At 43.5% G+C, this 26,125-nt stretch overlaps 1 protein-coding gene across 19 annotated transcripts in view; it reads left to right on the forward strand.

Annotated features, from left to right (window-relative positions):
- Positions 1–26,125, forward strand: part of PTPRT (protein tyrosine phosphatase receptor type T) — a 938,880-nt gene that overhangs the window by 333,773 nt on the left and 578,982 nt on the right. For all 19 annotated transcript variants that reach the window (XM_053243888.1, XM_053243897.1, XM_053243900.1 and 16 more), the window contains 2 exons: positions 8,229–8,344; positions 10,603–10,777. In XM_053243888.1, the coding sequence (XP_053099863.1) occupies positions 8,229–8,344; positions 10,603–10,777 (291 nt within the window). The remainder of the gene's footprint in view (positions 1–8,228; positions 8,345–10,602; positions 10,778–26,125) is intronic.

The raw sequence follows: 26,125 nt of genomic DNA on the forward strand, positions 1-26,125 counted from the left end.
CCTCTCATTATGGTTCCTGTATATTTTCATGCAGTTTCTGAGGCTGGGGATATTGATCAGGACAATGGACAGGGGCGGATTAACCCTTTTGCTGCTCATAGGTGGCCAAGGAGTTTCTGCCCCCCCCCCAAGAAGGGTAGGGGTTGGTGGCAAGGATGAAGCCCCCTCACTTCTAAAAGCCAGTGAAGGCAGCCGCACAGTAGCAGCTGCCTGCATGGAGCATCAGGGAATGAGAGACAAGTTTCCAATTTTCATTTTCAAGTCCTGCTGCCTGCACAGGCAGAATGGAATGGCTTAAAGTGAGGACTGGGAGGGAGGGTTGTGCTGGGCGAGGAAGTTCCCCCGCCGTTCTACCTTAAAGCAGCTTCTGCTGTATAGACAAACTCACGAACAACGTGGGAGAGCTCCTACCAGCTCCCCTCCTCCCTCCCAAATGAGTGCACCCCCTGCCCCCGAAGCACTCATTTGGGAGGGAGGAGGGGAGCTGGTAGGAGCTCTCCCATGTTGGTTCATGAGTTTGTCTGTGCAGCAGAAGCTGCTTTAAGGTAAAACAGCGAGGGAACTTCCTTGCCCACCACAACCCTCCCTCCCAGTCCTCATTTTAAGCCACTCCATTCTGCCCGTGCAGGCAGCGGGATTTTAATGGAAAAGGAGCACTTGCCTCTCATCCCCTGGCGCTCCATGCAGGCAGAAGCTGCTGTGCAGCTGCCTTCACTGGCTGCCCCACAGCTGTGGCAGTGTTTAGAAGTAAAGGGGGGCTTCATCCTCACCACCCCTACCGCTGTGGCAGTGGTGCGGATCTCTTGCTACCGCTGCTGCCAGCAGTGCCAGTTTTTTTAAAAAAATAAACAACTTTTTCCTTCCCCAAGATCTGCCACTTTCCCAGAATTTGCCACTGTAGACAATTGCCTCTATTGTCTCTGCAGTAATCCACCTATGACAACGAAGTGTGTGCGTGAGAGAGGGGAGGTGTCCCTCTTTAGATGAGCACGAGGAGTGCTCATGCTTAAAGCAGGAAGGAAGTCCCACCCTCCTGCTGTCACTCACCCCTCCCGCCCGATGAACATGCTTACAGCGCCGTATGTCTGAAGGGGAGGCATTGTATGGATGTTCACTGGCATTTCTGTGAGCTTCAACTTTGATTGATTGAGGTTGCAGCTCACAGAATCTCTGGTGAAAACACTTATGGCGCATCCCCCTTTGGACAAACGGTGTCATAAACATGTTCATCAGTCGGGAGGGGTGAGTGATAACAGGGAGCGGAACTTCCTGCTTTCTGCGCTGTGAGTATGAATGCTGCTCATGCTGATAATGTCTGAAAAGGGAGAGAGAGAGAGAGAGAGAGAGAGAGAGAGAGAGAGAGAGAGAGAGAGAGAGACTTACTGCCAGAATGCTACAGCAAAGATCCAATTTGGGTGGTAGGGGCTCCATGATTGCTAATAACTTAATTCTAAAAAGTGGGAATCCTGATCATGATGTTCCATGTCACATCTAATTACACTCTACATTTGGGCTATAACTCTGAAAACTCCCCATCAGGCTAGTTGTTGTTTGGTAAAATATTTTCTTGAGGGGCTTTATATAACTCATAGACTTGTATTGCCTGCCTCTAGTTTATAAGAGTGACAGTGAAACTGCACATTTTCTTCCAGGGGGCACATACAGAGCATTTATTGTGAGGAGATGGGATTGAGTGTAAGAAGAAAATGACTATTGACCCACCTCACTGGGAGGGGCATTTGATTTAGTTACCTATACCCTTGGCTCTTACAGAAACATGGAAGAGTCATACCAGAAATTGAATTATTTCACCCTATGATCTGGGTACAGGGGCAAGCACAGAGTGTTGATTCCCAGGCCTGTTCTTTAGCACTAGATCTCCTACGCCATCTCAGCCAGGCCCGAGCATCCTTCCTTTGGACCTGGTCTTCTGTAATATATTGTTGTTATTCTTTATCTAATATCAACATTGGCTCTTGTTCAAAAATTACAAGGTGACATACAGTAGCTGCCATTTTTGTGAAGCTCCATCTACCGGGAAATCAGTGTTCTGTGGACAGAAGCCCACAGAGCTGAGGGCTGGCTGGCTGGCTGGCTGGATTTATTTATTTATTTATTTAGTTAGTTAGTTAAAATATTTGTGCCACTACTGTACATTACTGCTTGGGGCAGCTCACAACATAGGTAAAACAGATACAGTATACATTAAAATATTAATAAAATTAAACAAGTTAAAAGACCAGGCTAAAACCACATTTAAAATTACATATTTTAAAAGTCTCAGATTAAAAATTATTAATTTAAAAAAAACCCTAAGAACTGAAAAACTAAGCCTAACAGATATAAGCAGCAGACATAAGCCTACCAGACATAAGCATTTAAAACCCTCTTTAAAAAGACTGGTTTTTAATTGTTTTTTAAAAACCCTGAGGGATGGTAAAGGTCTTCTGGGAGGGCGTTCCAGAGCTGAGGGACAACCACCGAAAAGGCTCTGACTCTAGTCCATGCCAACCGGATCTCTGTTAGTGCTGGGACCTTGACCAGGGCCTGAGAGGCTGAGTGGAGTGAAGGGCCCAGGTATGTTCATAGGAGTGAATGTGGTCCGACAGATAGACTCCCTGGCCCCAAGCCAAGTTGGGATTTAAAGGTTAAGACTAGCGCCTTGAATCTAGCCTGGAAGCAGATTGGTAACCAGAGAAGCTGCTGCAGGATGGTGTAAAACTTATTAAGTGGCTTGTGGCCACGAGCTTCCTTGCATCAGCATGCTGGATCAGCTGAAGCTTCCAAACTGTCTTCAAGGGCAGCTCCTTATCTGTCTATCTATCTATCTATCTATCTACATGTTACAGTATATCCCACTCTTCCTTCAAGGAGCTCAGACAGTACTACATACTTAGGTTTCTCCTCACAACAACCCTGTGAAGTAGGTTAGGCTGAGAGAGAAGTGACTGGCCCACAGTCACCCAGCTAGTTTCATGGCTGAATGGGGATTTGAACTTGGGTCTCTCCGGTCCTAGTCCAGCACTCTAGCCACTACACTATGCTGGCACCATGTAGAGCGCATTGCAGTATTCCAATCTGGGCGTTACCAAAGCATGAGTGACTGAGGTCATGTCTGACTTCTCCAAGTAGTGTCACAGCTGATGTACCAGCGATAGCTGGTAAAAAACACCTCTGCAAACCATCACCACCTGTGCCTCCAAGGACAGTGTTGGATAAGAAACACCCCCAAGCTGTGGACTTTGTCTTTCAGGGGGATTGTAAACCCATCCAAGACCAGATTTATATGACTCCTCGGTTGGTCAGTTTTACCAACCCAGAGCACTTCTGTCTTATCTGGATTACGTTTCAGCTTGTTTGTCCCCATCCAGCCCATAATAGCCTCCAAACCCCAGTTCAGAGCAACCACTGCCTCCCTGGTGTCTGTTGACATAAAAGATACGTGGAGCTGAGTGTCATCTGCATACTGATGGCACTGCAGCTCATACCCATGGATGACCATTCCCAGAGGTTTTTAAGTAGATATTAAATAGCAATGGGGGCCAAATAGATCCCTGCAGCACCCCATAGGCTAAAGAGTGGAGCAGCCATCCCCTGGCACCACCTTCTGAGTACAACCCATCAGATAGAATTGGAGTCACTGTATAACCATGCCCCCAAGTCCCAATCCGGAGATACGACCTAGAAAGATAACATGGTCAATGGTCAAAGCCGCTGAGAGGTCCCAGAGAATCAGCAGAGTCACATGCCATCTTTCTATCTCTTGGCATAGGTCATCTACTGGGGCAACCAAGGTAGTTTCCAACCCATATCCAGGCCAGAAGCCAGACTGGAAAGGAACTAAGTAATCAGATTCATCCAGGGCTTCCTGGAGCTGAGATGCCACCATGCTCTCTTAACACCTTCCCCAAGAAGTGGGGGTTAGAAACTGACCAAAGGTTATTTAAATCATCTGGGTTCAAGGAGGGCTTTTTAAGGAGGGGCCTAATGACTGCCTCCTTCAGCCAAGGAGGAACCACACACTGCTTCAGAAAGACATTCACCATCCCCGCCACCCATGGACCCAGTCCCTCCCTAGCAGCCTTCACCAACCATGAATGGCAGGGGTCGAGCGGGCACATGGTAAGCCTCAGGCACATAGTAAGCAAGCAGCCTGTCCACCTCCTCAGGCAACATAGACTGAAAACCATCCAATATAACAAGATCAGCATGGTAACATCCAGTTCCGGTGCTGCAAAAACCTTAGCATCCAAGTCCGAACAGATACGAGCCATTTTATCTGCAGAATGTAATGCAAATTGATCACAGCTGGCTGCTAAGGGTTCTGTTTGATGGTCTTTTGGACCCCAAACCACTCAAAAAATGTTCGCTGGACAAAACTGTGCAGATGTGATGGTGATGAAAAAGTAGGATTTCTTTACCACCATCACTAGCCTGAGGTTCGGTCACATTCATTCTGAGTTTTCTGCCAACCATCTACCAGCCTTTTTCATTATCCACAGCTCACCTGTATACCAGAGAGTTGCTTGGGCTCACCAGGTCAGGAGAGGACACCTAGGTGCAACCATGTCAATCACTTGACCCATCTCCTCATACCACAGGGAGACCAAGGAGTCAATGGGATTGTCCACTCTCTCAGCAGGAAAATCCCTAGAGCTGTCAGGAATCTATTAGGATTCATCCATCCCCAAATGCTGGACCATCCTAACTGGTCCCTCAGCCCTGCAGTGTCCATCCTCAGTCCAGTTTTCACCAGATAGTGATCTGTCCATAAGAATGGTATTAAGGCCTCTGAACTATCCATGGAGCAACAGTGTCTACCGTTGACCCAAAGTCAAGCGTATGGCCTGCCACATATGTGGGACCAGAAATTAGTTGAGACAAGCCCATGGTGGTCATGGAGGACATGAAATCCTGAGCTGCACCAGACAAGGTGGCCTCAGCATGAAAATTAAACTCCCCCAGGACTAACAGCCTAAGTTTCCTCAATGCCACATCTGAGACCACCACAAGCAGCTCAGGCAGGGAGACTGTTAGACAGTGGGGTGGGCACTTTAGCAACAGAATCCCAAGTTAGTTTCGGGATCCCAGCACTGCATGCAGGCACTAAAACTGGTCAGAGTGGCAGACAAGCGAGGGGGGTAGGCTCACGATTAACCAGGGCAACCCCACCACCATGCCTTGGCTGATGCTGCACCTGGAAATCTGTTGGGCACAGTTGAGAAAGATTTACATCTCCCCCCTCATCCAACCAGATCTCTATAATGCATCCCAGGTCAGCATGCTCATCCAGGATAATGTTCTGGATGGCTGTGGTCTTTCCATTTGTGGATCTGGCATTCAATAGCACCAGCTTCAGGCAAGGTGGGCTGCTGGGAGAGTTACTGGGGTCTCCTTGGATGGGGAAAGGACCAGCGGGTGTAATTGCTTTGATATAGCCAGCACACCTTCAGCTCACCTGGCATGTCCTACTCCCAGTGCCATATCACCCTATGACAAGGATCACCATGATTGGAAGGCCCTTCTCCAAAGTAACATGCTCCCTCTGACAAATATTGTGTAAAGCGACATCTTAATAATCACAAGATATAATAACTCCCTTCTATTAAAACAGAGACAATATTCTAGATAAACCCCATCCCTTCTGGTGCTCGGCCAGGGCCGCAAACAGTACCAGGAGTTCTAGTTGTCCAGAGGCTGGACAAATAGGCAAATCTGGTAGGCTATATGCAGCTGCTAAATTTCAAGCAGGTATGAAGAGTGCTATTCTTGTCAGTGTTGTTGTTCTTCAGTCCTCCAGGTCTTTGCTGAATGTCTTTGTCCCTGATTCTTCAGTTCCAATGACTGTTTGCCATATGGCTGAGAGCCAAAAGGATGAGTGCCTTTGTCCTCTATCCCTTGTGTTCTCGCCACAGGCCCTTGGCCCAAGCTGCTCTTTTATGGAAAGTCAAAATGTACCTGTAGAGGGGCTGGAACCAATGGAAGCACTCAGCAATCACTCAGGGCTCCATCCAGCAGCCTCAGAACAGGAGATTACCAACTTCTCCCTCCCTCATGCCCCTGGAGCAAGCTGCTCTTTTATAGAGGGACAAGAGGTAATATCACAAAAACATGAGTGGGGGTAATCACTTGTCTTGGTTTAGACTCAGTGGGGCTCCTGACCTCCTGAGGGTTGAGGGAGCTACTAGGAAGGTCTGCTCTCAGAGGCTAATAGATTCCTGACATCCCTGGAAGATTTTCCTACCAATATGGTTGGCCATTCTACCGAGGCCCTGCTCTACCTCTGGAATGAGGAAATGACCCAGGCCATAAATACAGCCTCTGATGAGCATTCTCTCCACTGCTGCAGAGCCAAGTTGGCTCCTTGCGTTACCTTAGCACCATAGGCAATGAAACAGTTGGTGAGAAGGTGGAGCAAAACTCAGGCTGAATCTTACCGAACAAAGGTAAGATTCCAGCATATTTCCCTGCTCTTGTTGCATCTCCAGAAAGCCGCCCAGTGGAGTTATTTTGAGTAGTTTGTGGTCTATTACATCTTGGACCACAAAAATCAGGTGGGAGATGTAACTATAGCCCACTGTGACCAATTTGTCCAGCATCTGACAAATAAAATCACTCACATCCAGCATGATTGGACTCTACATTAATAGAAGGAAATGAAGTGCCATCAACATCTGCTTCTCCTGGTGTTATGGATTCTTTCCAGCCTGTTCAATCTGAGAATGTGTATAGATTCTTGGATCGATTGGATCACTGAATTTGTCTTCCTGCATATGCTTGACCCTTGCCCTTCTCAGCTAATTAAATCTGCTAGGGGAGGATTGGCCAAGTGGGTGGAGAGAGTAGTGTAGTTAACATCTCACTGGTAGAGGGTGTGGTGCCATCCTGCATTGTTGGCAGTTTGCCCCTGCTAGAGATGTGCAAACGGACTCAAAGTCAAGCTGGATCGAGCCCAGTTCGACTCAGCCCCCAAGCTGGCTCGGGACCGGTTTAAGGCTCTAAAGTCTAATAAATAAATAAACTTACCATTGGGTTCAGCGGGCTCTGGGGGGACCTGGCCACACAAATGGCCAAGGTGCATGCAAACTGGTCCAGCAAATGGCTGCTGCGACAATGGAGAGGCCTGAAATGGCTCAAAATGGGCCAAACAAGCCCATAGAAGACCAGGGGGAGACTGGTGGGGGAGCTGCTGGAGACACTCCCCCCCCCACAGCCACAGCAGCGCACACACACACACCCAGGAGGCCACTGAATCTGGTGGTAAGTTAAACATTTTTTAACACTTTCGAATTCCTAACTGGCTGGAATTTGAGCCGAGATGGGGTTCCAGTTTGGAGTGCCAAAACCAAACATACCTGATCCAGTCCACCATCCCTGTATTGGATCAGTCTTCAATCTCCTCCTATCTGGTCTCTTTCTTATGAGCATGGTGTTCTAGGGATGTGCGAACTGGTTCAGGGATTCGGAGTCGAACCGAACCCCCCCCCCTTCCATACTGACCGGAACTGAATCCCCACACAAGTTCGCGGATTTTTTATTTAAAAAATAGTACCTCCTAGCCCCTTCGGGGGGCTTCCTAATGGCCTCTGCAAGGCCCTGGGCCATGCCAGGCCTTGCAGAGGCCATTTGAACATGCACGATGGCAAGCAAAATGTCCACTGCGCTGAATAACAGAGGCAATAACGGGCAAACAAGGATTATTTTATGGGCCTTGGTGGTGATAAACGAGGCTGGTGGGGGAGGGGGAATCTTTGCAGATCCCCCCCCCCGTGGCCTTTAGGAAGCCACCCCAGAGGGGCTAGGAGGTACTAAAAAATATTGCGACCCCCCCCAGACCGAACTGGACTATGGGGGAGCGGTTTGATGGGGGCCGGACTAAACTGGCCCGGTCAGGTTCGAGTGCAGTTCGCACCCGAACCGAACCAGGCTAGCCAGTTCCGTGCACACCCCTATGGTGTTCAAGTGTGTGGTGACAATTCAAATGCCAGTGATTCCTGGAGGAGACTAATTATTTAGATCCTTCTCAATCTGGTTTCAGGCTTGGTTTTTCGTCCTGGAACTGTCTTGGTCACTCAAACAAACAAAATCCTACAGTTCAGTACTTTTGCTGTCCCTTAGCCTGTGGGAAACTTTGTGGAAAACTTCTTAAGAATGACTGAGTTTAGCAATGCACCTCATTGTTATGACATATGGCATTCTACCCAGGAAATATTTTGTATTTTTTCCAGGAAAATCTCCTCACTTCTTGCGGCTTCAAAACGTGGAGGTTAATGTTGGACAGAATGCAACATTCCAGTGCATTGCTGGGGGAAAGTGGTCTCAACATGACAAACTTTGGCTACAGGTAAAATGGGCATGAAGCCTGATTTGTTATTTCTCAAAGACTCCAAAATGCACTCAGAACTCCATATCTTGAAGGACTGTTATCCACAAAAGCTTATACTGAAATAGCCTTTAAGTTGCTACAAGACTCTGTGACATTTTCAAGGGTTTATCTGTTCTTTGCTCTCCTAGTAGATAATCCTGATGTGCAATTGGAACACTTTCCTTCATATTTTCAATCTTAGATTTGTGCACTGAAGAATTCGGCAAAGGAACACATTATGTACAGGTGGCCCTCATTATCCACTTGGGTTCCTTTCTGGCCTACAACTGCAGATAACGAAACTACGGATAATGACACCTTGAGTCAATGGGAATGGTTCCTTGAAGTAACCCCCCCCGCTAAAAATAGTGGGGAGGAGACAGAAATAAGAAAAAGAAAGTTCTTGTACCATGTTCTCCAGGTCTCCAACTGTCCAGCATCATACACCCCAATGCCCCAATTCCTCTGATTTTCTGCAAAACAATTCTGGGTATTTTTTTACTTTAAAAATTAAAAAAAAATGTTTTGTGCTGCAGACTTTGCCTATTTTAAAAACTGCATAAAACGAGGTTGGGTCTATATTGCTCGACTGCAGATACGTGAAACCGCAGTGCTGGGACCACAGATAATGAGGCCCACCTATATATCAAACATATGGCCACATTATATAAATTAAGCACTATTTAAATAAATGTTTTTAATTCCTCTCCTTAATTCCAGCTGCAGAATCTGAGTTTTACGAATTGTAGGTGTACTGTAAGTCAGAGTTTGGGAAGAGCAGGGACAAACAGGTCATTATAAATTCATCATCAATTGTGTGGAAAAAAGAGTAAAGTGTACAGAATGAAATTGGCATTTTGCTATTTGAATCTTCACAAAGACCTTTCAAGATTTAAATAACAACCAGCTCAATGCAGCTCTCTCTCTGCAAACAGAAAGCTGATAATCTTAAAATCTTCAGATTATAGTTGACTTTATGGTAGGAATGTACACTTCATGCTATGATACATAATAGATGCCACTGCCTTTTTAGAACTCTTCCTCATACATTTGATATTTGACCACTCTAATCATTCATGGCTGAATGAGAATTAATGTCATTTTCCAAAAAGATAGTAGCAGTTGCAAGAAGCTGCAGGAATTTGTATTTGTCACAGGCCATGAAAGGTCACAGTAAATAATGGAACAAAACTCAGTCAAGTTTATGGCCTAATTGTGTCCTATGTTCAGATTTATTTATTTTTAAGCAAGTTGACATGATCCAATATCTGCCCTTGTCAGGATCCCGGGCTATAAGGATTTTATGTTATGTCTAGAAACATTCTTCATAGAAGCTAAATACATGCTAAAAAAAATGAACATGCATGGAAGCCATCGTGTGTGTGTGTGTTGAATTCAACTTAGGTTTACTTTAGAAACAGTGAGGTCATTTACAGGACTGGGTGAACGGGGAGGTGGGCAAGCAGGGGGGAAGGCTGGTTAAACTCACCGCCCCCCTCAGATGAAGGTTCACATGTACCTGGGAGTGCAGAGTGTGCTCCCAGATTATCTGCCCTACGTGCCACAGTGCAGAGCTCCAGATCCCGGGACCCCGGCATCCAGGAATCCCAAGATGCCCCGTGTGCTGAGTGCAGTGCATTGGGAGATTCCCCCAGAAGACAGGCACTCTGGGTGCCCGTCTCTGTGTGCAGCTGGGCTGAAAGCAGTTCAAGCTCACACATGAGCAGCAAGCCTTGGTTAGGGGAGCACTCACTCCCTTAACCTCGTCAAACGGCCAGGCTAAAAAGCCAGGCTAGGTGGTACTTCCCTAGCCTGGGTTAGACTGCACAAGAGAATGGCCAGGCTAAAAAGCCAGGCTAGGTTGTACTTCTCTAGCCTGGGTTAGCCTAAATGACTCATAATGGAAAGTGGGATAAACTAGGGTAGAGTTGCCACCGAATTCGCTGAACCTTAAATTTTCAACTGATTTGGAGAGTGAAACATATGAGGCATTTTGATGGAAGCAAAACATGTTTAGATAAGACATGAAACTTTGCAGCAGGTCCACACACCTCTGTGGAACCATTTTGTTCCACTTAAAAATGAAATTTTGAGAAAATGTTTGAGGTTCCCATTCCGAAACAACTGAGAAACTCTTAGTGAAGCAAAGTACATTTCAGTAGTTTGAAGCCCAGAATCCTTTTGCATGATCACATTTTAAATATTTTGGGTTTCTTTTTCCTTTTTTCTACTGGTAGCAATGGAATGGCAGAGACACAGCTTTAATGGTCACCAGAGTGGTCAACTACAGACGGTTTTCTGCTATAGTCAGCGTAGCTGACACTTCCCAGCGCAGCATCAGTAAATACCGATGTGTTATCCGCTCAGATGGTGGATCAGGGGTTTCAAACTATGCAGAATTAATAGTGAAAGGTAAGTGGCAGCCAATAAAACCTGCACACTTTTTTTTGTCATACTTGTACAAAAGAATAACTTAAGGAAAGATGGCTTCTACACAGAACTCTGAGAAGGGAAAAAATGAGTCCAATGAGTCCAAGATCAGGACATTTAAAAAGCTCTACATCTGTCATTAATAGGTTTTGTCTTTCAATTTCAGTCTTTGTAAGCATGAAAATGAAGATCTCGATTCCTACAATGAATATTTTTTTTCTGATTTAAATGAATTTAATACCCTACCTTATGGTCCCAGCATGGCCCTGAAAGAGTATCTAGATTGCCCCTTGATAGTATCCCACCAAGGGGCAATCCACCAGGCAATGTAACTCTGCAACCTGCATTCATTTAAAAAACACTTGGTATGGTTTTCACACACAGGAATCTACTGTACTACTTGATATATTATCAATATAACTGAAGTATCTTTAGAATTTCCCTCTTTCAGAATTTCTGTCAGACAGATGGACTTCCTGGGATATGGTTGCTTTCTGGGATATGGTTGATGGTTGGGATGTGGTCCCTTGATCAGGGATTGTGAAGGTACTGCTTTCCTGAGAAGTGCTGGATTCCACTTACGATACAAGAGATGGGAATTTTGTCCTTGATTTGGGCAAAGGTGCTCTGCCATTGTAGATTTCCTTGTCTTGGATACCTGAATTGCCAGTACTAAACTGCTTGCCGTCTGTGGTCATCTGTGGGGGCCTCTTGCATCTTATGCACTGACTGGAGTGAGGCTGGTAGTGACATGTGAGAGGGCCTTCTCTGCAGTGACACCCAGAATGTGGAACTCCCTGCCATCTGGGGTTTGATTAGCTCCCTTATTGGCAGTGTTCTACCACTAGATTTTTAAAAAATTGATTAGTTTTTTTTAATGTTGCTGTTTTTAGTGGTGATATCTTTGATTTTTTTTTATTTTTATCCTGCTTTTGTCAAGTTTCTGTATTAACAAAACACAATACAGGAGGAGCTCATTAATCGCGGGTATAGCATTCGTGGTTTTGCGTATCTGTGATCAGGTAATTAGCACTTGGCTTCAGTATACATGGGGAAAATGGGGGAGAAGCATTAATTCCACATATCTGTGGGTCGGGGTGGCTGGAAATGAGCTCAGACATCATTTGTGGCCACCATTTTATTTTTGGGAGACGTTCTGTGGCTCATTTGTTGAAAAAAACAGGGCAAAAATAGCTATTTTTGACTGATTTCTGGCCCCCCAGGTATTCTGGACCACTCTGCAGCATGGTAGTGCACTTTGAGGGATGATTTGGGGAGAATGGGGGGAAACTGTGGTTTCCGGCTGATTTTCAGCCATTTTGAGCAGTCTGGGAACCTAACCCCCTGATTCTCATAGACTGAATGCCCTGTTATTCACAGATTTACTATCCATGGGCCTCCCTGTGGAATGGAACCCCCGTGAATAACAGGGTTCTCCTGTAAATTCATGAGAACTTCATTCAGCATCTCTAATGGAGGGTGGCTGGCTGGCTAGCTGCTGGTGGAATGGCTACAGGTGGGCCTAGCTCTTGGAAGAGAGTATCCAGATCATAACTGGCCCCAGTCAGGCCAGTAGAGGGGGCCTGGCTCTCTGACCTATTTCTGTGTGGCAGCTGAGTGGAATGGTTGTTTTAATGTTGTTTTTATCCTTGTGTAATGTTAGCCACTTTGAAGATCTCCAGATCAGAGGGGAAACATCATGGGATATACATTGTTAAAATGAATAATTAAAAAAGAAAGCAGGAGATACAGTCTCTCTAAATTCTGCGATTTTTTTTTACCTTGTTGACATTAGCAATCTGTAAGGAGGGTTTAATGAGCACATGGTCAGTTATTGTCTGGGGCTTGACAGTTGCAGTGCTTCAGAAAATTATTGCATCTTGTGCGGCTTCCATAAGGGCTATCATTGTCCCTCTGGATAATAGAGTGCCATAAAGGTTTACTGCTAACCATGCAGCAGGCAGGCACTTATTGTCAAAGCTTACCATATAGTGACTTTTTCCACATGGAGAGCCATTCCCCTTTATCCTCTTGCCACATGGTAAGCCAAATGTTACCACATCTCTGCTTTTCTGGATGGTTCATTGTCTGAAGGAGTGTAGTAGAGCTTGAATTTGTGATAAGGTGATAAACTTGAAAGTGATATGTTTGGTATTGGCTGAATTTACCTATGGAGAATTTGGCTGTATATGCCTAATGTATATAGAAGAACACTAGTCTCTGTGAGAAGCAAAATCAAGGGGATCAATCCATGGATAGAAAAGGCAAGCTTTGGTCACTGCTCAGAAATGTTACTGTAGCTGTCATGATGTAATGTAAGCTGTATACAGTGATGGATGGCCACCCAGTAGACAAGACATTGACAGATTGATTGTTAGGAGTAAACAGATGGGGAGGTGGAGAAACTATTGTGGTAGACAATACTGATAAAGAGGCCAAGGTAATTAAGTGTAGATTAAGTATTATTTTGCCAGGAATTGGTTTTCTTTGGTCTCCCCCCATCCCTGCAACCACCCATTGATCAGTTAAATTTATGAATGCTTGACGGGAGGTTAGCCTAATGAAGTACGAATGTCCCTTTGGAATTGTATGGATCAGTGCTTCTGGAAAAGCCTGACTAATTTGGTAAGGGTAATATCAAATTTGCAGTGATGTTCATGCACAGAAGCTGAAAGGAAAGCAAATTGGAAATGCTTAATTCTAAAGAGCTGTTTATTGAATTGCAGTAATGTGTTTGGATATACATTGAATTAGTCTGTAATTGAAGTCTAGGTTGACTGACAGTCTTGTCCCAAGCCTAGATCAAGGCAAACTCAAATGCTTAGCTTATCCAAACACTTGAATGCAGATATGTGTCCAAAGGAAAACAGATGTAGAACGGGTACCTTTTCTCCACTCAGAATCCTATGTGAAAGATTTGGCATTCTATCAAAGGAAAAAAATGTTTGCTTTTGAAAACTTGAGAAGTTATGCAAACCTAATCTAAGGGTCACACATTGTTCCAGAAGCATAACATTCACAAAAAGCACAGGCTGATATTCTAACTAGCACTGAGCATGTGCTGCCAAAGGATGCATGCCTACAGTGGCTGGAAGAGTGAGTACACTCTTTTGTGCAGGGGTGGCAATTTTTGCCAATCTCCCCTTCCCCTGGAGTTGCTTTGTGCAACCCACAGATGTGTCCCTGAGGGCTACTCAATAGGCAAAAATCCCCCCACCTGTGCATATGGGATGGCGCACGCCCACTGCGGAAGCGGGAGCTTGGTTCCTGTGGGCTGCACACGTACAGCATTAATTAGACTGTCAGCCAACAGGTCAGTTCACACAACCATAAACTGGGTAGACAAGTGTTCTATCCTGCTTTGGGAGCTGCGCACGCTCTGCCTCAGCCCTACCTTGAGATGCCAGGGAGGGACTTTCTTCTTGTGTAAAGCAGATGCTATGGCCTCTCATGAACTTGGGACCTTCTGCATACAAAGCAGATGATACAGCCTTCTGAGACGGTGAAAGAGCCACCTAGTTCTGATGGCATTGGAGAATGATTTGGTATGGGATCTCCTCTGAATCCCTGTTGCTTGATTGCTGAATTTGCTGGTGGTGTTGACTGTATCTTTTTATTGGTAGTAATTGCATTTTATGTATACCTTTCTGAGGCTAGAAAAGGCAACAAATAAGTGTTTAAAACAACAGATAGTATCTCTAATTTCCTTATCGAAAGACAAATTCTTGGTCCTCTGTATAAGAGATATGGGTATTTTCTTTTGAGGATTCAAGAACTAAGGGTGGGAAAGAGATGAGGGGATGGATGCAGGCACTCCCGTTGTTATGTTATATTAGAAGTTTCTGTGTCCAGTTCAGACAGATGCCTTCTCCCAGATCTCCTATTCCTTGTGTTTATGTCTTGACTGCCTTCATCCACCTTCTCTCCCCCCGCCCATCATCTATCAAGTGTCTTGCCCAAATTCTGCACCATCGATGACAAATGTCACTATTAAAATAATGCTCATTGAATAAATGAATGCAAATGTGGGTTTCTCTGTAGGTTTTGCAGCATTTCTAATTACTAAATATTTGCAATTCTGTATATAGTGTATTTTGGTTTTTCTATGGCAGCTGGAGCAGATATTTAAAATGAGCCTATCAAAAATGTTTTGGATAAGTAAAATAAATAATAAAATGGTTATACAGAGTTTAGTCATTCCTGTTAGTCCAGCCTCATCATGAAATGCAAAATAGCAAAAATGATCAAGAGAATTTACAGTCTTCCCCTTTTAACGGAACCTTAGGCAGAAGTTTGCACATTATTGCCCACAGAAGTTGGTCCAATGAAAAAGACAATCCCTTTCTTACTCTGCCTTTCATTGACCATATAAAGTATATGGTTGAGATGGCTCTGATCTATTTCCTTGACCTAACATTGATTTTGCAATAAGACCATGTCAATTTCTGACCCTAAAACATGTTTTGTTTTGTGTCCATTTCTTTTTGCTGCTTGTCAGTGTGACTCAGCTAGTGAATACTGATAGGAAGTCTCTCTTGAATGGGTGGAATTCTAACTTTGCTCCTGATGCAGATATTCTATTGTTCAAGTTTGTCTCCAGTTTTTTGTATACTAGTTATACCTTAAGATGATGTAAGGTGGTGTCAAGGACTCTCTTTTTGTCAATTTTATTTGTTGTTTTCTGTATGGGTCATCTTTCCCAGGCTGAGTATCTGAGTACACCTAGTTCTTCCTTCCCTGTGATTTATCATATGGGTAAACTTCCATTGGTAACACAAACATGAAAGGTATCTAATGTTCAGCTCACATGCCTAATTTAGTAAGTTTAAAATAAGAAGACAAGACTGAGACTTCTAAATATACTAAAAGGATGTCACCTAAAAGGAATTAATGCATACACACTAGATGATTGATTATGTATGATATTGGGGAGTATCCTTTTATTGAACTGTTACATAAATTTACATTTGCGTTATAAGATTTGCTGTATTGATGTTCTGATATGGCTGGTCATTGACCATAATGAATAAAAACATAAGAACAGCCCTGCTGGATTGGGCCCAAGGCCTATCTAGTCCTGCATCCTGTTTCACACAGTGGCCCACCAGATGCCACTGGAAGCCTACAGGCAGGCATTGAGGGCATGCCCTCTCTCCTGCTGTTACTCCCCTGCATCTGGTACTCAGAGGCATCCTGCCTTTGAGGCTGAAGGTGGCCCTCCAACTAGTAGCTGTTGATAGACCTCTCTTCCATGAAGTTATCCAAGCCCCAAGTGGCCCACCAGATGCCACTGGAAGCCTACAGGCAGGCATTGAGGGCATGCCCTCTCTCCTGCTGTTACTCCCCTGCATCTGGTACTCAGAGGCATCCTGCCTTTGAGGCTGAAGGTGGCCCTCCGACTAGTAGCTGTTGATAGACCTCTCCTCCATGAAGTTATCCAAGCCCCTCTTAAAGCCATCCAGGTTGTTGGCTGTCACCACATCTTGTGGCAGAGAATTCCACAAGTTGATAAAAGTCGGTGATGTTGATGTAAATATATGTGCTTATTTAAAATTGCAGGTATAAAAATTGCATACTGGCGTGGATATGCATGAAAGAGTGATACTAGAGTTTTGCATTGTTTGCATGGTATAATTAGTTTATTGGACCACCAGTGATGGAATGCTTTATTTTGTTCCCATACATATTGAATGACATCCAAACTAACAAAGTACGCATGCTTCAACCATCTGTATGGACACAGTGATAGCCTGCACAGTGCCCCATTGCATTCAGCATTATGAGTGCAGTTGTGCAAGAATGCTAGAGGGCTAAAGTTTTGGAATGGTTGCCTGCTCTCTGGAAGCACTCTATACAAGCGGAAACATGGCTTTTAAGGCAAGTATGCATCTCTGCTTGTATAGAGCACTTCTGGAATGCAGGGGAGAACACCAAGATATTATTGCTCTTGAACCATTGCACTCCTAATACTGAATGCAGTGGAGCAGCATGGGGCTCCCAAACTTCCCTGCAGCTGCTTGATTAGCATACATGCTTCATTTGCCAGGATGTCAGCCACTAGGGCAGTTCACATGATCACCATTAGGGTAAGAGAAGTCTCCTGCCGTAATATGGGAGTTGGGCACACTCTCGTGTGATTGGGTACAATCACTTGTTAGATTTTTAGAAAGCTGGAGCCCGGATGAACTTGATCATCAGTCGAGCCTCGGTTGGGTAGGATGATCACACCTTACCTAGATTCCGTCTTCTGCTTCAGAATGAGGTAGGCATGGAGATTGTCTGATAATCACAGCTCCCCGCCTCCAATCTTGTTTTTATCTAATACACGATTGAAAATCAGGAGCGTTCCCAGTTCCCAAATTAGGGTAGGAGGCTTCTTTTATCTGAATGTTGATTGAGTGAACAGCCCTACTGTCTCCAGAATATAGGTGATTCACTAATACAACTACAGCACTCTTCGATTGCACAACAGTATCAAAATATCAAGACTTCAGAGTGCAAGAGTACAATCAAATGCTGGTCTTGACTAGAAGCATCATGTCCAGTTGATAGGCTGGGGCAGCCATTCTAGTCAGCTGCCATATTATTATCTGGGAAATTCAGGTTATATCAGACTGAGGCTGCCAGGGAAAGAGAACCTCTGACTTTAAAAAGGCTGTTGCATTGTGCTTATTTCTAATCCACCCGAGCTTCATTCCTTCTGTTTGAAAACTCTTTATCAGACATATTTTTAACCTGATGCCTCAATACTTGCCTATTGTGAATAGAAGTCCCACTAGGACTTTTCATTTAGTTACTTCTTTCCTCCAGATTTGACAAAGGATGCTGGATAGATTTAACTTCATGAGTAAAGCATATTAATCAAGCCTTCCACATTATCATTTGGGATACATGCATCTGAGTCTCTGGTACCGAACTTTCTTTCGATACCAGTTAAGCTACAATAATGAGAGTTTCTTCCTCCCCAGGGTTGGTTGACTGCTAAAGCATTATATTTCCTTCTTCAAGAAATTAGATTCAGTCATTGGAATCTGAATGTATGGCTTGCTATGAGAAGTTAACTGTGGATTTGATGTGCTGTGTAATGAGCTTGCTCCATTCCACCTCTCTGTGCACACATGGATATAATTTGTGTGTGAGTGTAAACTGTATAAAGGCTATACTACGCCTGAAGTTATTCATAGAACTTAGAAAGGCATCTTTTTTGCCTGACTGTGGGGCGGAGTGAACCCCATCTGTTCTTTTTGCCTTTGCTTTTATTCTGCCATTGTAGGGAACTGCCATGGAATTGCTTACACTGTGAATGGGTCTTATTATAAGGTGTGGAACATAGTTTTAATAGTGGTGGACCTTGGTTTCAATTTACTCCTTCACTTCAGTTGGCATTATGCCATATTCTAAAGGCTCAAGCTGAATATCAGTATCTTTAAAAATAATAGGATCACACTAACATGGCAATAATAAGCTGCTTATCCCTGATTATGTAATGACTACCTAAATGATATAGGAAGGTGCTGAAAGGCATCATCTCACACAGCGCGGGAGGAGGCAATGGTAAATCTCTCCTGTATTCTACCAAAGAAAACCACATGGCTTTGTGGTCGCCAGGAGTCAACACCGACTCGAGGGCATAACTTTGCCTTTACCTGGTTGTCTGCTCTCTTTGGGCAGTGTGTGCAGCAAAGGAAACACTTGTGAAACTGCTGTGTTCCAGAGCAAGCAGAAAAAAATGGGATGCATGCCAAATCAGGAGGACAAACGAAAAAGAAACCGTGCAAAGTGTGGAGACAAAGGGGCCATGAAAAAGATGCCAATAATTGCAAAAACACAAATTGTGCTGCATTAAAAGATCCAGAGATCTATGTGGAGGAAATGAACAAGACACATGTATCCATTTATCAATCCTAAAGATGCTATATTAATAGTCTAGAGTAAATAGATAACAACAACAATTAGTAGTCTAGAATAGCTAGATAACAATAGCAATGATCTTGCAGATAGTATCTGCACATGCATATTACCAAAATATTGCATCTCAATAGACATAAGTCATAATAAGACAAAAGACATAATAAGACAAAAGACATAATAAAAGGTAAATGCACATTCAAACCCAAACATGTAGATATTGCAAAAAGCAACATGAATATGTGAAAAATATTGTTCTAGTCCATGTGGAGAATAAATCTGTATCAAAAATAAATGAATGAAAATCTTGCAGTAGTGAAAAATCCGCAAATGAGTAGCAATGACACTGATCTTGCAGGTAGTGTCTGCACATGCATATATGAAAAATATAGCATCTCAATAGAAAGGACAGAAACTTCTAATTATAGGAATGAAGTCTTGCCAGGATGAAAAGAGTCCTTGAAAGGAGTCCTTATAGGCTAGCCCGGGATTCTTAAGCCCATTTCGGATCATCCTTCATCCGAGAACAGAGACATTCTGTAACAATAAAACAAGCACTAACAAATCTCCTGACCAACAACTTATATAGATAACCGTAATGATGTGAATAACATCCTCCCCCTTATGCACAAACCAATACATACCACTTTTCCTCCTCTCTGAGCTTGAACAACAATAATGGCTCAATCAACCAGATCTTTATGGAGGCAACCTTTCCTCCTACACCTTGTTGAGGGGAAAAAAGCTTACTAACTGCCAAGCCCCAGGGCTTGAAGATGTATAGCCTGGCATCAATTAAGATGCTTCTAATCAGGTGAAGCCACCTACAATTGGGTCTCCACCAAGAGAAATAATGTGAACATTTAGGCACCAGCTGTACAGTATCGCCACATTCATTAAGGATGCAGCTTTATCTTGCTTTTCATATTGTTGACATATCATGCTGCTGAGGCTGCCGAAGCAGTAAACTCAAAAATGCAGCTTATTTTACTTTTCAGATTGTTGATATGTCATGCTGCTGAAGCTGCATCAAGAGTTAATTGTATAGAATATGGAAACCACTATCTGCAATAACAATTCTAAAGTAAATTCTTTCAAATGTTATAAATTACATCGGCATATTTAATATAAACACCTTCTTCCTAATTATAGGTCCGAAAGCTCCCATGTACAGATGGTAAATGTCAACCAAATTCCTATCGATAAAGCTGATGTGTACAACCGACCTTCAACAGTTAGTTATATGAATAATATGACAAGATGAAAGAATGACAAAAACACTGACACATCACATGCTGAATTAAGCCCATATGGGATAATCGTGTTCAATCTATATGTAAAAGTGGATTCCATTCTTAACAGTAATTGTTCAACATTCTCATGCCCAAATTTCTTTGGTTGGTATTTATAAATTACGCTGAACCTGATGTCTTCAGGGGAATGTTGGAAACTCCTGAAATATTCAGTAAGAGGTGCTTCCAAAACCATATGTTTAATTCTAGAACGATGTTCAAGGATTCTAGTCCTAACTGCCCGATTGCTTTTGCCTACATATTTTAAACCACAGGGACACATGATCATGTAAATGATGTTTTTGCTGCTGCAATTGGCAAAAAATAATAACTTGTACATCCGTTTCTCCCTGGAAATGTATATTTCATCAATTTCCACAGCCATAACTTTGCCTTTACCTGGTTGTCTGCCCTCTTTGGGCAATGTGTGCAGCAAAGGAAACACTTGTGAAACGGCTATGTTCCAGAGCAAAGCAGCAGATCACACTTCATAGGAAAGGGGAGATCCTCCCTTGTGAGTGCCTACACTGCTCTACTCTGGAACACAATAGCCTTTTCTGCTCATATACTGAATTAATCTGCATGTCAACCATCCTTGGGGCAAAACTTTGTACTTGGGAGATATTTAAAACATGCATTCATTTCTCCATCCCTTTCTTGCATTCATAGATGTTGGCATTTGGTTTTACTTATGTTAAACTAACAAATAGACAACTATGATAAGAGTAGGTTATTATGATGGTGGTGATCATTGTTTCATGGCTTCAGTCTCTTGTGTACAGAATTTTGAGTAGTTTGTAGCAACAAGTGTTACAGAGAAAACTAATTAAACATTTGGAGAGTGCAATTCACTGAGGACTGTAAAAAGGGTGAGATGGCTTAATTTCTGTCACATCTCTAGAATGTTGTGTGAGGTTTTTTGTTTGCTTTTTGGTCTTTCCTTCTTTTCTGCATATACAACTTTACTTTCTACATCTTCGTATGGATGTCAGATCACAGTTCCTGTCTTGGCATGAACCACAGAGCTGTGGTTTTAAATAGACTAGTATGCTTATGAGTGTGAGCCAAGGAGGTAAGAGGAGGAGGGAGCTTGGAAGCTGTATCCACAAAGGGTGAATGACACAGTACCTCTGTTAACAACGAGCTCCATGCAGTGCCCCCCAGCCTCGGGAGTGCATATTGCTCACTCTCCTTCCCACATGTGTGTCTACTTCCTGCCTAGGTTGAAAAAAGCCAAGATTGGTTGTGACATCCAAACCCACCAATCTCAGCTTCTTCTAACCTACTGTCTTTATAAAATCCAAGATCTGGAGGTTGAAGTGAGTTTCTGATCTCGGTTTTTCTGGAGGGAATAGGCAAGTAGCTTCAAAGAAGCTAAGACTGATAAGTTTGGACATCACAACCAATCTCACCTTTCCTAATATAGAAAGAAAGTAGATATACACAGATGGGAGGGGGACTACTGTGGCTGAAGGATGTTGTGTGGAGTTACGATTAACAGATGTTCCACATGATGTCTGAAGCTGCTCACAGAGAGAAACCATGGTTTCCCATTATGTCCGAGCCAGCCTTTAGTTTTCTTAGCCTCCGGATTAAGCATCTTGGGTGGAAAAAATGTACATATCCATCCTTTGTGCAACTGCCCACAAGTTTAAAACAGAAAATATAGGATTATTTGTTACTTTACCTTTCTGTAGCTGTGTCTGGCAGCTCGAAGCATGAACCAGTTTCTCATGGTGGCATATCTTCCATTTAGAGTTTACTATCACTTAATTCTGAGTTACAAATGGGTAAATTACCTCGTTTCATTGACAATGTCTGTATGGGGATTGAGGGGCAACCCTTCAATAGAACAAGGTTACATAAAACTAGATTAGCTAAAATGGATGTACATTTCCTGTGCAATGAGCCCTGCAGAACCCAGCTGTAGCGGGGGGTGGCGGGGAGTCGTCGTGGATACATTTAAATAAATGAATACCAATATTACAGGCCACTATGATTAAGAGAGGGTTTTTGAGCTTTGCTGAGCAAGATAAAAGTGCTTAAGAGGTGGATGTTCCTTCCCTGAGAAACACCAGCCTTTGCCAAGATAAAAAGGTGTGTGGTATAGACGCACGGTGAAAGGATGAAATCTAAAGTTCACAACAGCTCCTGAAAGGTGGTACACACCCTGTTGAGCCAAGAAAGGTGCAAATGAGTTCCCAAGCTATTTCAGATGTAACAAATTGGTTGGAGTCAAATGTCCTAATACTTTAATCTTTGTTGGCAATGTACAACTGTGCAAGTAGAATGGAGCCTGATTATGCTCAGTAGTAGGTTTTGTTTCAAGCTACTCATCCCAAGCCAATTTTCTCTCCCCACCTCCATACTTCTGCCAATGAAGTTGCAAAGGCTTGTTAACTGTCAAGTACTAGTTCCTCGTAAGTCCAGTTCTTATAAAGGGCTGCCTCTCCTGACAGTCATGTTTACTTTTATTGCAGTCCCTCTGTATGATGATCTTGTTGATGATGCTGAATATTTCTAACATAGCAGCCACACAAATATCTTTCACATCTCTTGCAGCTCCTAGCTCCGCTTCCATTCTCTGTATGGTAGGTTAGCTGACATAATTACACATTATGTTAAAATAGTAGCTTAAATAATAAAGCAAATGTAATTACTGTATACATTTTTCACCACAATGCTTATGGCTGGAAATTCCTCTTAATGAAAAGCAGCCAATAGGGTTGAGGGGAATTTAGGTCAGGACAATGGCAAAAGGGAGGTGGGATAATCATCCCCCGACTGTGCATTTTGCTGCTGAAAATCACCTTACCTGAAGCTGACACTTGCTACAAAAAAGCATCTTCAGTGGTACTTTTGGAGTGCATGTGCGTGTGTATGTATAGGGGGTATGTTACAGGAAAATGGGGCATGGGGAAAGATTTAAATTCCATCTGTCCCTTTCTGGATTCCTCACCCCCAGGATTGGCCCATCCACTAGGCAGACCTAGGCCATCTCCAAGGGTAGAGATTCTCAATGTTGGGTCCCCAGGTGTTATTGGACTTCAAGTCCCATAATCCCCAGTCCCAATGGCTTTGGTTGGGGATTATGGGAGTTGAAGTCCAATAACATCTGGGGACCCAACATTGCGAATCCCTGGCCTAGGGCACCAACTTTTGAGGGGTTGCTACAAGCTTCCCTCTCCAAGCAACCAGTGACCTGACTTACTGGGAATGCCCATTCATTCTCCTCCCTGGTAGGGATGTGCATGAATAATTTTTTAAAAATTTGGTTTGTGCCCAAATCGAATCACTCCTGATTAGTTTTGTGTCCAAATTTGCCCCCCATCACCCTAGATTCTGTTTGATTTGATTCGGATTTGGATAAAATCAGACCACTTATAAAGGTCCTGGGGAAACCAGATTTGTATGGTGGGTAGGTCCCTTTGTGTGCCATCCTCCACCCAAATTTCAAGGCAGCAGGGCACTTGGTTGATTTTTAATGATTTTTGTAAGGTTTTACTGATTTTGTATATTTCCACCATAGGAAATAATAGGGATTTGAAGTTGCCCTATCCTAACCCTAACATGGATCCCCAGCTTTAATTTTTTTTGTTTTAAAAAGCTAAGCTCTAGCCCTTGTAGAAGTTGAGTTATGGAGCAAAATGTCAGTCACTATTTTTCAAGTGTTTGGATTATTTGGTGTCTAATAACTTTTCCTCATAAAGAATCCCTGTGAGGATACTTGGCACACCTTCATTTCTTCTATTCATTTTTACTGTCTTTGGACAGTGCCAACTGTCACAAGGGCTAGAGTTTAGCTTTTTTTAAAAGAAAAGAAAAGAAAGAAAGCTGGGAAGCTGGGGAAATTCATAGGAGGAATTTAAATCTCAAATTGATTCAAATTGAAAATGGCGCAGTTCGATTTGGACCCGAATCTAGACAATGAACCACAACAGCTATTTGTTCGGTCTCAAAATGTCCCGAATCAGCTAGGTTCAGGTACAAATTGATTTGTACCTGAATCGATTTGCACTTCCCTACTCTACTACCCTGGAGTGGGGGCAATGGCAGGGAAGAGCAAATGAGCAAAGCCTTGCCTTGCTTTGCTTTATTCACTCTCCCGTCCCCACAAATGAGCAGCCTGTGCAGCTCAAGTTAAAACCGGGGCTGCACACTTTTTTCCACACTTGGGGAAGTCACCAAAATCAAACTTCATCTAGTGTGCCAAAACCCCCATGGCTGCTTATTTTGAAGCAAGAGAAATGATTAGTTAGTTACTTTGAAGCAAGAGGTTAGCACATGAGTTAGAAACAATGTTAATGTAATGTGTAGTTTGGCCCTAAGAAATATGGAGTTGTGCAAGGGCTGGTTCGGATGATACAACTGACTGTTCCAGCCCACCACACAAAATTAGGGATGTAAGTGTACAGATCCCACTGCCCCTCCAGTACACAATTCCACTTTTTGTAATTACTGGACAGGGGGACCATTTAGGCAATTAAAGTAGTACACGGATGCAATTTAAATACTACATTAATGTAATATTTAAGTTGCATTAATGTACTATTTAAATTGTCTGAATGGTTATAATCATGCAGTTATGGAAGGTAAAACAGTACTCTGGGAGGGAGAGGAAGATATCCTACTTGCACTCCTAATCACATGGTGAGTGGAGCTGGCCAGTCATATTGTCCAGATGAGTTCATTCACTATGCAATGAGACGTGTGGGCATTTCATTTTGGATATTTTATATCTACTCTAGTATATGGGTGTGTGTATGTATATAGTATGTGTATCTGTCTGTGATACACACACACACACACACACACACACACACACACACAGAGCAATTGGAACAATTGAAAACCAGCCAAGTTGCTTCGATATACACTGAGGCTTCCTTCCATGACTTTCCCGGACAATTTTCTAAGCTTTTTAAAAAAGAAATTCAGCTTTGAACGAAGTGTTGCTTAATTATTCTGTTTCTTGTCAGACTTCTCTAAATGAAAAAAACAAAGATGCATATACAGAGAAGATTAATGTGGGAATTAGCATAAATGGACTTGGCATTGTGAGCAGGTGATTCAGGTTTATTAATGACTATCCAGTAACATAAGGCTGGAACTTGCCTGTTTGGATCCCACTACAAATATTAAGGTGACAATTTGAAAAAGAGGTTCACTCTAGGCTAAACTGAAAGTGCCCTCAACTGTCATTTTGTGTCCACCTTCTTCAGGCAGGCAAGGCCGAGGAGGGCAAATTATATGTATGCAACTAAATATGCAGATTATTGTATGTACCACTCTTTGGTGCTTAACAGAAGATGTAAAAAATTGTGGCATTTTATAATTTTAAAAAGAAGAGTAACCTGGCCAGGGTGGGGGTGGGGACTGTAACTTAAAATCACAATGTATTGTGTGCCCCTGTGGGGTCCTGCAGGAATCGGTCTTGTCCCCCATGCTGTTTAACATCTACATGAAGCCGCTGGGAGAGGTCATCCAGGGACTTGGACTGAGTTGTCAGCAATATTCGGATGACACTCAGCTCTATCTCTCCTTGTCATCTGATCCTAGGGAGGCGGTGGATGTCCTGAATTGGGGGCTGGAGGCCGTGATGGGTTGGATGTGGGCTAACAAACTGAAATTGAATCCGGATAAGACGGAGGTACTGTTGGTCAGAAGGAGAGCCAATCGGGATGAGGAGATTTTACCGGTTCTGGATGGGGTTGCACTCCCCTTGAAGGAGCAAGTACGCAGCTTGGGGGTACTACTGGACCCGGCTCTGCTTTTGGAAGCTCAGGTGGAGGCGGTGGCCAGGGGTGCCTTTGCACGGCTTCGGCTAGTGCTCCAGCTGCATCCCTTTCTCGAGAAGGCAGATCTGGCCACGGTTACCCATGCCTTAGTCACGTCGCAGCTGGATTACTGTAACGCGCTCTACGTGGGGCTGCCCTTGAAGAATATCCGGAAACTGCAGCTAGTGCAAAACGCGACAGCGAGGGTTTTATCCGGAGCTGCCCGTTGGGAACACATCACCCCCATTTTGAAAGAGTTGCACTGGCTGCCGGTTCATTTCCGGGTCCAATTCAAGGTGCTGGTTTTGACCTTTAAAACCCTTAACGGTTTGGGCCCGGGGTATTTGAGGGAC

The sequence above is a fragment of the Hemicordylus capensis genome, chromosome 4 (genome assembly GCF_027244095.1).
Source record: "Hemicordylus capensis ecotype Gifberg chromosome 4, rHemCap1.1.pri, whole genome shotgun sequence".
In the NCBI taxonomy this organism is placed as follows: domain Eukaryota; kingdom Metazoa; phylum Chordata; class Lepidosauria; order Squamata; family Cordylidae; genus Hemicordylus; species Hemicordylus capensis.